The sequence below is a fragment of the Serinus canaria genome, chromosome 2 (assembly GCF_022539315.1).
Source record: "Serinus canaria isolate serCan28SL12 chromosome 2, serCan2020, whole genome shotgun sequence".
NCBI lineage: Eukaryota > Metazoa > Chordata > Aves > Passeriformes > Fringillidae > Serinus > Serinus canaria.
The window spans coordinates 89,954,675-89,969,214 of record NC_066315.1 but is presented as its reverse complement, the minus strand read 5'-3'; the positions used below and the strand labels follow the sequence as shown (position 1 = coordinate 89,969,214).

General features: G+C 45.9%; 1 protein-coding gene across 1 annotated transcript in view; it reads right to left on the bottom strand.

Moving 5' to 3' along the window:
* Positions 1-8,759, bottom strand: part of LOC127059258 (gamma-aminobutyric acid type B receptor subunit 2-like) — a 262,204-nt gene extending 253,445 nt beyond the window's left edge. The window contains exon 1 of the mRNA XM_050971022.1: positions 8,451-8,759. Within this exon, the coding sequence (XP_050826979.1) occupies positions 8,451-8,759 (309 nt within the window). The remainder of the gene's footprint in view (positions 1-8,450) is intronic.
* Between the last annotated feature and the right edge of the window lie 5,781 nt (positions 8,760-14,540).

Below are 14,540 nucleotides of genomic sequence, written 5' to 3'. Positions count from 1 at the left end.
AAAAGTGGGAAAAGTGGGGAAAAAAAGAGGAAGTTGGCTTTCTCTCTTTATCACCCTCCTATAAATTATTAATAATCCAGGCTTGCCAAATCCACAGGAGAAACCAGAATGCAAAACACAAGGTGCTTCTGTGGAACTTTAAAATTATATGGAAGACCCCACAAAAACACAGAGCTTAATATTTTGATACCACATATGTATTCCAAAATATACCTACACGGTGCTGGCAAGATAAACACAAGTGCACATCTGAATGGCAATGCTTGAAAAATTTTACAGGTTGTATTTTATACCACACTAAGTGTTAGTCTGTCAAAAATTGTCCCTTCATGTAGAGTTAAAGATATTAAAGAAAGATTTATTCTTTGCTAGAAAAACACTTAAATCCCTGTGAAAACAGGAGCAGTAAACAGTGGAAAGGAAGTTAATTAGCATCCCAAAAGGGGCCTCTTACTACTTCTCCCTGGAGGTTTTGGATGTAAAATGGTTACTTAGACACCTATTGTGTGTATGAATCTTCACACAATTCTGTAGTTCAACGAAGCTGCAGCAGAAGCTGAGACCTACCCTAGGTAAATGGTAAATTAGAATACATAACTACTTTAAAGACACAAAAGATTCAACAAACATTCTTTTAGAGACATGTGGTGGTGATTATTTGATAAATAAAATAAAAGAGATTATGGAAATAACTTAGACAGACAGACACGATAAATTCCTCTGATGGGGATTGTGGCAAAAAGGGTCTTACAAAAAAGGTGGGGGTCAAGAAGAAGAAAATCAGTTCAGCCAAGGATTCAAAAAATGTTCTGCGGAGCCATCTACTCAGTGACAGAGCACAAGAGCCTGGCAGACCCAGCTTGCAAAGAAGCAAGCATACAAGGTTTCCACATAAAGTCTGAGAATCTCACAAAGGGAAGAAGTTTTCTGATTCCATCAAGATCCAATCCACCAGAGTCCTTCATAAAAGGGAAGGATCCCCTAGACAGCCATAAAAGTCAGAAAGCCCTGATCCCCCTCTTTTGCTGGTGATGTCCTGAGTCTGTAGCTGATCAGGTATTGCAGGGATGGAGGTGTGTGTAAAATAAAATTGGAGCTGCTCCTCTCATGGCTTCAGTGGCTGCAGGGTCAGCAAAAATTAAGCTGGAAATAACAAGCAAATCACAGAGAAAAGTTGTCCAGGGACAATGATTTTGGGAGATCCTTAAGACAAGATAGAAAGGTTTTCTGAAGTACATATTCTAGTTTGCAGCAGAGTGGGCAGAAATCCCCAGCTGAAATACATGGTCTGTATTGTAAAATGTGGATAATCCTAATGGTCCTCTGATCTTAGAACTCATTAATTATTTAAGGAAAGTACCATGGCCATAGTAGGAAACCTAAGTTTTCTAATCCTATCACTCAAAGTCCTGATGTTCACTTTAAAGCAATTAGTCCATTATCTGGGCCTTCATCTCTCAGAAGCCTCAGTAACAACAATTTGGACATCCCTGCTGAATTAGCCCCCATATTTTTCATTCTTTATGAGTATAGTTTTCAGGCAGAAGGTGGATATTTGTCTTTAATTTGTTAGCTGTCCTCTTCACATTTGAGAAAACTCGTTTGAAAAATACTATGGATAAAATTGTCAGGAATAAAGGCAGATGATGATGAAAAATTAATGGCAAAGAAATTGAGCATCAATCACTGACTTAGCAATGAGATTACATGGCTACTCCATCACAAGGGGAAAAAATGAAATTTAAAAAAGTGTTTGCCAGTCAGTATGTCCCATTTCCACTCAGCAGGCAGTAGCAAGCAGTCCCCAAATCCAGCAGATTTTACCCATAGCAAAAGCCCTTGCAAGTAGAGAAATCCCTGCTTAGCTAAGAAGGCATTCCCTAAGTGTCAGTGGCATGGCAAGGGGAGACACAGGGTGACTGAAAACATATTCCACCTGTTCTCAGGGACACCACCTTCTTTAAGTCATAGCAATGGTGCAGCTGAATGAGCTCGCTTCAGGAGTCAGGCCACTGGGCCATTAACACTGGAGCCCAAGAAGCACAAAGGTACTGCAAATCTCAATTCTAGCTCAGCTAGACCCACAAATCAGAGTGCATCTGGCTGCTGAAAAGTTAGAGGCTCTGTCACTGATTTAGTTCCAAGATTCTTAGTACAAAAATAAATTTGAAAATATGTGATGTATGTGCATTGCACCATCTCAGTTTGGAATCCCACAGTCTGAAACAGGCTTCCTGGGATATATGGGGCTCCTGTGTATGAACAGACATCTCCACAAGACTGTCTGAGTCATAGCTGTGCTCACTGGTCTCAGTACACATCTCTGCTAAATCCAGCTGCCCCAAAAATTATCCAAGTCAAAAGGAATCATTGGGGGTTTTCCTCTGTTAACTTTCACCACTTCATTCATTGGGCCAGACCTCTGCATGCAATGGTTCAACCCTTCTAAGGAAAGGTATCTCCTTTCCAATTTAGCAATGAGTTTTGTTTGGTTCCCAGATTCCACAGTTTGCTCAAAGGCATTATTCTCCTGCCTTATGCCATGAAAATGTCCACAAAGCAATGGAATTGAAAGCAGAGCACAAAGCTTGATATGCGCATATATCATCATATTCAGATTATTAATGCAAGGTGGTGTTTTGCAGCCTTGACATGCAATGCTATTTATGATGTCATTCTAAATAGTTACATGTATTTAATTAAAACAATATAAGTAGCATTTCAACAACTTTCTTTGTCAATGCTATCATTAAATCTCTCTCATCTATAGCTCCTTCCTCTCTGTTCTCCTCTTACAAATATTTTCTTCACAGTTACCACCAGGATGTTACATCCCATCTTTTCCACAACCTTGAGTAATTAACTCTGGCTGATAACCATGTAAGAGGACAGGGCCTTTCTACTCTTTTTTCAAATGCAAATAAATACTATTTCCTAGATTTAGTCCAAAAAATAGTTTTTTCATGCTGGTGGAGCACGTTTGGCAATTGAATCTAAAGATTCCACAGGAGTGTGTTTTGCAGTATGCATAGGATAAGTTATACAAGAGATTGCAAGACATATGCCAGAAACTGGCAGAGATATTTAGAGGATATACGTTCTGCAGGTCTGGGATCTGCACCCAGAGGAGTGGGTGCGGTGAATACATGATTTCTCTCCCCACCCACATCTTAACATCAGCGGAGAAGCCAGCATAGAATTAACATCAACACTTAACTTTCAGATTCTTCCCTCCAAGTTTACAAAACTCTGAAGCAAAAGGAGGTTATGTCGTGAAGGGAGTCATGTTACTCGGAAGTCAGAGGGGACACCGACTATTTAAAGAAGCATGTCCTTTCCAAGCAGTGTCGCCAGCAGAGCAGACAGTGACTGGCACCATGCACGCAGCGTAGCGCATTTTAATGCCTCGCTCTCTGCAAATATCAGACAGCACAAGTACTCAGTAATATTTAAATTACCCAACTACCTCAACATATGCCAGACACACGCTCACCTGACCACACAAGAGCAAATGTCTGCCAGCTCTGTCTGCTGTTAACTTACCCTCTTTCAGACCCTGACTTCTCCTGGGTATTCAGTGTTCCCCTCAGATGAACACAACACAGCCTCACCTGTCCCACTGAGAGCACTCCAGAAACCAAAATAAGGCTCCAGACAATTTAGTGCTCAGAGCACTCACAAGCATGACAGGGCTCACCCCAGAGACCCCACATGACTTTGGGACATCATGCTTCCTCTTGCAAATCCAGGGAGGGACTTGGATGGATGCCTCCTAAGACAGAGGTGCTAACCAACACATCACATGCACTTCTTTAGGGGGTAGAGGTGCCCCTGCTCAGCCCTGTTATGGTAATGGAGGAGCTTTTCAGACTGCAACCAGTAGCTGTTTGTCCGTCTCCGAGAACCACCTTGTGGAGCTCCAGGGGACAGACACCTTATCCTCTACCACTGACACAAACCTGCTCTCCTGTTTCTGGAATGTGTTCTCCACACTCAGCAAAAGTGAACAGCTTTCTTATTTCCACTTGCAGAAACAAGACATGAGTGGGTTTTGTTGACACCACTCATGATAGGACTTCCTGGAAGGGGCATCTTTATCTGGGGGCTCAGGGTCCTTTAAAACTTAGAACAGCTGGTAAGAATGACTCAGACGGGTGCACAGCCTTTCTTAAGCTTTGAGAGTTTTACTGAAAACATGCACTTTTTTAGTAAAAAAAAAGAAGGAAACAAAGTCTACACATACTACACCTAGATTGTAGTTTCTTGACAGATAAATTAGGAAAGGCACTTTCTGCTTAGTTACAGAATACAAAAAAGCAAATATGTCTCAAATATCAGTAAGCTCACATTTCCCTTCAGATTTTGTGGAGTCCCGCGCATTTTCCAAAGCTCATCCCTCTATGCCAACCTGCTATTTAAAGGTATTAGAATGTATTATTTCACAAAAATGAGATTATATCATGCTTACCACAAGGTGTTTGTTGTAGTGAGAGAAAATTAAATAATCTCATCTCCCCAGTACAAATACTCTTTCCTCTTTGTGCTAATATACCCACTTAGTTCAGAAAGATTTTTTTTCTTAGCTTGTCAAAACTCACTTTGATTTTCAGAAATGAGTGCTTTCTTGCCTATACATGTTTAGATTCAAAACAAACTCATACTGTCTGTGCACCACTTGCAGCACTGCTCCTACAAGAAATCAGAAAATCCAGTGCATATATGAGGGAAGTTGTCAGATACCAGATACCCAATTCCATTAACTTCCCTTGTCTTCTTCCACAATGCCTCTTCCTCCAGTTACTATATGGTCAGTTTTTGCCTGATGCAAATCAAATACTTTTGACATTTATAATAGGGCCCACTGGAATGATTAATTCCTTTTTTTTTTAGGGTTACTCTGCTTTTTTCCTCCAACAGTTGTGTGTCAGGGTGCTTAAGTTGAAATCATCTTTCCTGATTTATGTGCATCTTCAGCTGTATCTAGTATTTGTAGAGGATCTTCCTTCATTATTTTGCTAAATATTTATTTTCTTTTTCAGCCAACTAAAGCTACCATCACAGGGATGGAAAAAAAGAGAAGAAATATTGTTTGATGGTTGTTGATCTGAAGCCATAAGTTATCAAGCACCCTTAACTTCTAGGACTTGGTCCAAGGGCTGCTGGAATTGGTGCATTTACTGCCATTAATTTCAATGGGGTTTGGATGAGACTCTTTAGAGATCACTTTATAAATTTTTGAGTTTCTAAAATAACACAATTATGAAATTTTGCCCAAGAGTCTCATCTAGAGAGAGACTCCCACTCTCATCAAAATGAACAGCACAAAGTAAAGTCACTTAGACCAGAGTTCTGCAAATGCCTACATCTGAGCTTCGTTTTATTGGCTGAGTCTGCACAGGAATGCCCAAATAGATAAAGACGTGCCCATGAAGTAGCAAAATAGACTGGACCCGGATCACACTCCGAGCACATTTAAAGATCAAAAAATACCCAGAACAGAAGCGTCTGCATTTTTGTATGTGATGTAACCTGTGGTCATATTTCATAACAAAGATGTAATTCACACAATCTCGACTGAGTCATAAACTAAACATTGTACTTAAGTGCTTAATTCAATTTAAATGCTTTGAAAAACACTAGAGCTGCTGCTCATGTCCTCAAAGGTTAAGGAGTTCAAGGGCTGACAAACAAGTTGACCCTAGAAGGCACATTGCAGTTCTTTAGATGCTTGGTCAGAAAGTAAAGGCACTATGATGCTTCCTTATACAAACCAGAACTATCAAGCCAGATAGAATATTCCGTTCAATCCTGACAGAATGAACCTGAAGGCATAATAAAAAATAAAAAAACAATCTAGTCTGTTTATTTTCATTATCGTTTTTCACAAGCACTTAGTTAAAGCATTACAGAAAATTGCAATACAAGAATCAGACTGCAACAATGAGGGATTTGGAGAGACACAAGGGAGAATACACGAGTTAGTAAATCACTGCCATACATTTCCTAAGCATTATAAATATACTGCAATTATTTCTCAAGCTATTAAAAAACCCCATGTGTTCAAGGCTCTACATTTTCTTTTTCAAGAGCCAACAATGTCACAAGCACCACCCGTGAAGCCCTGAGAGGGAGAGCTACTCCCTGGTCTCTGATTATGCAATGATAAGGATCCAGGCCCTTCAGGCATATCTATTTATTGGCAGCCTCAGAAAATAGGCTGAGAATCAAGTGGGCATGATGAGCCAGCTACCTTCCTGCTTACTGTAAGTGCACCAAAGGAAAAAGGTAATGTCTGAACCGAGGGAAAAAGTTTGTGCTGCCATTAGGTATTTAATGGCTATTCCAGGCACTCTTCCATTCTGTTTGGGTGCAGTCAATCTAGCATTTTTTGTGGACACTAACTTTCTTACTTGTCACTATTAAGCACGCAGTAATGACCCAACTGTACTCCAAACATATACATTCGCCTGACTTAGCATTCCATAACCATCCATTTATTAATTGCTTAAAAGCATTCAAAACAACACAGCAAGCTGGCAACATGACCCTGAGTACTGGAGTACTAAACAGTAAAAATGCAATTTTTAAGAAACTGATACTCATTCCCGAACAAACAGGGTAATTTTTTTCCTGAATATTTTTATAATAACTACCTAGTCTAGAACCCAAAATTGCTATGAAGAAAGTTACAATATTTTGACTGCAATAAAGTGCAGCACCTGACTGATTAAGATATTACTGTATGACGAAGGGACATCCTGCCAAGGCTCCTCTAATTCCTATGCATATTTTGTAATAATTCTATCCAGGGGAAAAACTAATATAGAATAACATAATGAAAACAGGATTAGGAGACCTGTGATTTTTTTTCCTGACATGCATCTCACTTTATGAGACAGGTAATGCCATTCAGAAAATCCCCATAATTCTTTTCATTACAATTGCAGAGTTCCCTGAGATTTCTTTTTCTAAGGAAACAAGCAGCTACTCTAGGTTGATCTTGCCTGTATTCCCTGTCAGTATCTAGTCTTGTTCACACAGCACAACAGGATGGCAGCCTGCTCCTTCCTAAGTGACATCTTCAGCAGTACTGCCCTCCACGCCTTTCTGCTTAGAGATATCTTAAAAAAAACCCCACACTATGACAAATTTATGTCAATAAAAAGCAGCCACCCTGGAAGGAGAGGCCTTAGGCAGTCATTTCAGGGATGAAAACACTGTCACGAAGCAGCACGGCCTGTCGTTGCTGCTCTCAGCTTGTTCCCCCCGGACCCTGAGAACCCAAAGGGAGCAGACAGGGGCTTCCTTAAATTACAGCCGGCAAGATTTTCAGCAGTCACTTGCTTTACCGGGGGTTGTCTTGGAAGCGAACCGCGGCGCCAGCATTGCACAAGAAGCGACTGCCATCTTCAGGGGGGCCCCGGTACCGGAGCCGCGCGTACCCTCCGCAAACACACAGGTACTGAAGTTGTGACAAAAACCAAAGGCAGTTGTGGGCGGGTGGTAGTGGCAACCAGCTCGACAGAGCCCTCGCCTCGCTCCCTGCCTCTCTCTCCCAGGTGAAGGGAGTGTGTTTCCTAGCTCAGCAGAGCTCCCCGCTCTCCCAGCCCTAAACCGGCCGCTGGCAGCGCTCCGGAACGGGGGCAGGCATCCCGCCGCGCTGGCAGCGCTCTGCGGGGACCGGCACTGCAAATTTAGTTCTTCCCGAGAAGCGAGCGCCTCCGCGCCCGCCGCCGCCGCCCGCCCGCCACTCTCCCGCGGGCGAGCGCTCAGCCGCTCCCGCCGGAGAGCAGGGACAGGGGGCATCTCAGCGAACCCCTGCCAGAGCCTCCCCTCCTCCTCCTCAAGCTACGGCTGCGATCGCTGCCCTTCGCGTCCCGTCGCCGCATGGGATAAGCCGGGCGGGCAGCGTGAGCCCGTTGGCGGAGCGGGGGAGCGGAGCGCCCGGTGTGCATCTGTTGCTGAGCGGGTGGCGGCTGGCACAGGGATGCGGCCGCGGCTTCGCTGGGCGAGGCAGCTTTCCTCCCACCGGTGTACGTGCGTGCCAAGGGCAGCGGATCCCAGCCACCGCCACGAGATCCCCCACCGCCCGGGCACCCGTCCGGGCCCACCCCCGCGCTGCAGGCGACTCCCGGACAGGGGCGCTCCTGGGGCGGCGGGGCGAGCCCCAGCTGCCGGGGCAGCCGCTCCTGGTAACACCGGGCGGGCAGGATACGGCCCGCCGGCCGCACGTCCTCCCCCTCGCCGCCGGTCCATGCACATCTGCCGGCAGCCTGCGGGGCCCGGCGGGCAAGGCGGCTCGGAGGCGGCGCGCACGGCCCCCGCCGGCAGCCGCATCCCCGGCCCGGGCGTCCGCGCTGCCCTTGCGCCCCTGCACCCGCAGCGCCCCGGGACTGGGCGGCGGCGCCTCCCCCTGCGCCCGGCGGCGCGGGGCCCGCGGCGGTCCCTACCTCCGTGTCGTAGACCAGCAGGTCCAGGTAATAGGGGCTGAGCAGGGACTCGTTGCGGATCTGATCCATGGCCAGAGACACGGCGGGTAGCACTCCCTGGGTGATCCTGCTCTCCTCCTCGGACTGGTTGACCGGCATCAAGCCCATGATGGAGATCGTCTTAGTGGCGTTGGGGCGCAGCCCGGCCGCCCCCCGGGAGCTGCCCCGCGACCAGCCCCAGCCCGGCGGCGCCCAGCCCAGGCACAGGAGCAGCAGTAGCATGGCAGGGTTGGAGGTGGCAGCGGCCGGTCTCCGCGAAGAGGGATGCATGCTGCTGGATGGGGAGGAGGAGGAGGAGGACTGAGGGTGGGGGAACAGGCTGAGCGGCGGAAGAGAGCCGAGCCCGTCTCAGTCTGGGCGCATCCCCCGGCGGCAGAAGCCAAGGCGGGAGGAAAAGATCTGCCTCTCTCCGCTTCCTCGGGAGCCTCGGGGTCTCCTCTCTCTTCCCCCCCCCCTCCCCTCCCCTGGCAATAATCCTTCTGGCAATGGCGCCTACTCCTTCCCAGGTCTGCCAGCTGCAACCACCAGGAGCAATAAATAAATAAATAACCACCACCACCACGCACACACAGACACTCTCCCCACCACCCTCCTCCGCTCTCCCCGGCGGCACAGCAAGGGAGCGGGACCTGCCTCTGCCTCCCTGGCAGCTCTCCCCCCGCTCCGCTCAGGGAGGGACAGCACCTCTCAGGCGCGGGGGGGGGAGCCGAGCAGCCCTCATTGAACACTTCCTTCCTTCCTCCTCCTCCAAAAGGGTGAAAAGGGAAAATTTAAAAAAAAAAAAAAAAAAAGGGATGCTCCGGCAGAAAACGCCGATGAGGAAAAAGCCTCCCCCTAGAGCCGGGGAGGCGGAGGAGGGGAGCGGAGCCGAGCCGGGGCGGGGGTGCTAGTGCCGCATTCCGCGGGAGCCGGGGCAGCCCCCGCCGCGGGCGGGAGGTGCCGCCTGCGCCCTTCCTCCGGGTCGGGCAGAGCCGCCGGGCAGGATGCGCGGCCAGGGGCAGAGCAAAGTGTGCGGCGGCGGCGGCGGGGGCCGGACCGAGCTCCCTCTTCACGGCATCAGCGTTGGCCGCCTGTGGGTCGGGCACCTTCTCCAGGTGGAGCTGGCAAGGCGGGCGCGGGTGGGCGCAGGGAGGTGCGAGCTGAGGCCGCTGCCCATGGGCGGGCAGGGGAGGCCGGCGGCAGCCGCGGCCCGCGGGCCGTCCCCACGCGCGACCCGCTGGCACACGCACGGAGCCCACTGGCAGCGCTGCCCGGCGCGGGCGGGCTCCGCGCACTCTCCCCGCCCTCCCCCGCGCACACGCGGCACGCAAATGCGCTCCCACTCGGGCTCGGCACCCCGCACACGCACACGCGCAGCCGGCCCGGGCCACGGCGGCTCTGCGGCACGCAGGAGCGGCGCGTTTCGCTAGAGCTGAAGTCGTGGAGGTTTGGGGTTTTTTGTTTTGGTTTTTTTTTTTTTTTTTTTTTTTTTTTTTAGCCGGTTTCTTTTTTCCAGCAGAATTGGCGGGGTTTTGGGGGAGCCTGACACCGCTCGGGTTACAAAATAAAAATAATAAAATTTAAAAAAAAAACAACAAAAAAAAAAAAAAAAAAAAAAAGAAAAAGAAAAAAAAAAAGTGTGCGGCAGGACTCTGGGCTTCTCCAAGGGCTGTCGCAACCCTGCGAATAGCCTGCTCTACCCAATAATTGCCTCCACATCTCCGTGGCTGTGGGGCATATCCCATAGACAGCCCATGGCTTTTTGCGTTGCTCCCAGGCTATTCCCGCACCTCAGGGAGCACGTTCACACTGCCCACCCAGATCCGTGGTCAGCAGAGTCCCAGAGCAGCAGTTCACTGATCTGTTTCATCTCAGGTAGATCCCATCCCGGAGGTGGTACAGGCAAAATGCAAAACTTTTTCTTAACCCTGCCTTAGGCACCCCAGTTTTTAAACATATTCATAAATTTCCTGAGGTCACTCCGAGCAAACCTTTGAAGATCAACCTAATACATCTAATTTATATTACACAGCAATGGCAGCCTGTCTGCAATAAAGTGGAAAGAATTTTCGTGGATTAATACATTCTAAGATTGTAAGATCTGACCTTGGGCTAAAAGCCCTTAACCAGTAATTTCATAACATTTGTTGTGTTACAGCCTTTCACTCAGAATGACGTCCAGCAGTGTTGACTTTAAGGCATCAGTAATGAAGAGTCCATCACATCTCTTGATAAATCATTTCCATTATTAATTAGTTTGCTGAAAGGTGAATTTCATATTCCATATCAATTTGTCTTAGTCCAGCTTCCAGCCACCAGGTCTCATCATACCTCTATTAGCCTAAGGGGACATAGTGTCAGTGATCTTCTCCCACACACAGGGGCTAAGATTAATCACATTTTGCTTTTGTAAAATAATAAGGCCAGCTTTTCCTCACCTCAGGAATCATTCCTGGAGGCACTTCCAATGCACCTCTCCTTTTTCCTCATGATGTTGAACTGGCCCTTCTGACCCTGTGACCTGCCTGCACTGGGCCATAAGCTGCAGGATCCCTCAGTAGCTCCCTCAGCACCTGCCAGTTCCATAGGCTGGGCACTTTGGGAAACCCAATTCCTACAGGCAGACCAGACAGTGTGTTGTCCTTGTGGGAATGTCTCTTTATGAAATCATCTACACCATGTTTTTGATGCCTCAGGTTTTGGCTTTTGTACTTTTCAAATTCTGTACTTCTTTAGTGTGTAGTTCTGAGCTTCATATTAGGGGATAGTAAGCTCTCTTCACAGAGTAGGAGATAAAACAATTCCTTCTCTAGCTGAAGACCAAGGACAAATTGTCCAAATTTCAGGCTCAAGAACATAAACAGTGGACTGAAGAGAAAAAAACCAAGAAGGATGGGACTTCATAATCTAAAGCTATAACTAGACAATTAACTCCAAAATGGACCAGAACTTATAAAAGTGTGTTATTATATTGCAAAGGTTCCAGATTGCTAGAGTTTTGTACCTCCTTGATGTTTCTCATAGGCAGCTCCTCTAAGCACTAACTCATCCTTTTTCTCACAGTAGCCAGCTGACTCCAGTTCCCCCTCAATCCACCAACCCACTCTTTTATAGCACTCTTCTTCTTACTGGCTACAGCTGCAGCCTGTTAGAGTCAGGCCTGTTCCTAATCTCTAATAATTGACTCAGCTGCAACTCTTTAAGGGGTAAGATTACTTTCTATACTACCTTTATTTTCTTATATTGTATCCCCCTTCAAAAGTGAGAGCCCTCATGACTGGTCATCCATTTTGTGACCATTTTCGGTTCATCTTGGGTATAGCCCTGGCTGGGCTCTTGTACAGCCCAAGGTGTAACCACTGAGGCCTTTTAATAAATACCTGCTTTATTCTTTAACTCTGTCTAGCCTCTGTTCTAGGTCAGCCTTCACAAGGCATCAGTTTCTGGTGACCCAGGTGGGGCAGAAGGCATCTGGAAAACCCCCTGGACCAGAGCCAGAGGAACATCCAGCTCTTGCCCCTCCCCACTCCTGCCAGCACTGCCTAAAAGCATCACCTACCTCCTTACTCCTGTGCACTTGGTCTTGCTTTAGAATAAATCAAACCATGACCTTTATTTGTACAAGTGACTTGTCCAGCAGTTTGTCACCTGCAAACTTTCCAGCAAGTCATTTTCTTCCAGAAAATTGATTATCATAACACCAAGAACATTCCTAGGATGCCAACAGGAATAGGTGCCATATTGATTTTGTGTAATGCTATTTTTAACCAGAATATCATATGCTAAATGATGTTTTGCCATTCTCAACTTGCTATGCAAGTTTGTCTGTCAAAATTAGTTCCACAGAAAATCTTTCTTCACTGCTGGTATACTGTATCATTCCGTGATTTTCACGAGTACTTGGCTAGCAGAACTACAGCTGCTTGGATCAATTTGGTGACCATTTTACAATATTGGCAGTTTATTAGCACACACACTCACATTGTCTCTGGACTGTCATCATCTTTCCAAGATCTGGGGTTTTTTTGGAAGCAATTTCTACGGTTTTGAGAAATCACTCTTTCTGAAAGAAAGCTTGAGGCCAGGTTGTGTGTGGCAACAGAATTAGTATCTTGGACATTATTAGCAACTACCTGACATCCTTCTTTGCTACTGCTGCAGCAGCAAATGTCCCTTTGTTAGCTGAAGATTGAAATGCATCTCCTTGCTTTTCCCAGCACAGGTCAGAAAGAGTCGCAGGACAGTTCCACCCAGAGTGAAGTTCAAGGCTTGCCCTCATGTGGGAGGCAGAGACCAGCTGACGCTGGTGTCCCTGCAGTGCACAGGGAAGGCCAGTGCTGGAGAGGTAGGGCAAAGAAATGCATCTAGGAGAGGTCTGCAGAGGTCTGGAGTATGGCTGGGTATCATTTAAACCAAGCAAAGCTGCACTTCAAATTACAGTGTTTAACAATGTGGTGCTTCTGACCTTAATCTGTTTCTTGCTGCACTCCCTGTCAGTAACACAGGGTGCTCTTCCTTCATGGTAGTACTGTGAAGATAGATTAATAAGTATTTGGGAAATACTAAGGAACTGTAACATTCAAGTTCTATAAAAACAACCAACCAACAGAAAAAAAAAAAAAAAAGGAAACAACTTGCACTAAGAAAATAACTTTTATTTTCTTTTATTTTTCAGTCTAGGGATTTGTTCTGGGGATGCAAATAAGGCCAAGTTTTGAACAATGAGGATCAGTTAAAGTAAGCCTCTCAAAATTCTTCCTGTGTATCAGTGGGGCATGAAAATGACAGCTTCTCCACCTTTTGTAAAAAACAACAACAAAAAAATCCCAACAAAAGCAAACAAAAAAACCTCAAGCACCCTTCACTCCCCCCCGAAAAACAGGGGATGTACATCAAGAAAATAATGTAATTAAAATCATAGTGTAATAGACACACTGAGGCCAACTTTTGATTTCACAAAAACCTTTATTTCTGGCACCTAAGTATTTAATTTGCAATCTGATAGAAAGTTTCACGTTGTCCACATATGTTTTCAATGTGATTCTCTGCTACAGTTATATTTTGTAAAGCCTGCTTCTTTCCAATTCTCAGCACTGAAAAATTTCTTCTTTCTTAGGTACTATGCTGTGTTTATGCATAACAGATGCCCAGGTAACAGCTCATTTTAAATAAAAGGAGGCCTGAAGGAGAATTGCACCAAACTGCTTATTAAACATTGTGTCAGACACAGCCACTGGCCCAGCTGCCTTTCTTTTCCCTTAGAAATCCCCAGAAGATTTTGCTACCGTCACATTGGTAAAGTGCATTCCCTAGGATGAAATCCTCTGAAGCAGGACACATCCTTTATCTGTTAGGCAAAAAGGCATTATATTCTCATTTGGTGGTCCACATCAGACACCCTCTGTTTATTCCTTGCTGGCTAAAATATCAGTCCACAAGAATTGCAAAACCTGTTCTCTTAACTCGAAAATCAAATGTCACTTGCTTCTTGGCATGTTACCCACTCATTTCAGTGCTTCAATCATGTGAATCTTTCAACTATATTTCTGTAAAAACACTGTCAAGTATCTTCCTGCTAATGATCGTTCCAATTTCTCAGTTATTACTAAGTCTTCTCACAGCGTATGCACAAGCAACATTTTCTTTCTTTATATATTTATATTTGCTCATCACAGAGTACCTCATTAATTAATTTCACATTTAAGCATCTGTACTAGTATGACCCCCTTGACCATTTTTTCTTCAGTTGCAAGTTAAGTATCTTCAGACCATGGATAAAGTCAAGAAACTCAGAAAACTGATTTTCCATTAGCACCAACAAATAAAATGCATCTGCTGCAAGATACATTTGCTGCTACACAAAATGTATCATGCAGCCCTTTAAGCCAGCAACTCACGTCCTGTATGTATTTTCCTCTATATTCATCTTCTTAATACTTTTGGAGAGATCGCTGAGAAGGTCCTGCCCTGTTTTTTGTCTCCAGCCACCTTTGCAAATCCTGGGGCCGTGCAATTCCTGTCAGTGCTGACTGGGACTGGTCTAATCAGGCTTTGTCTATTCATTAAAATATC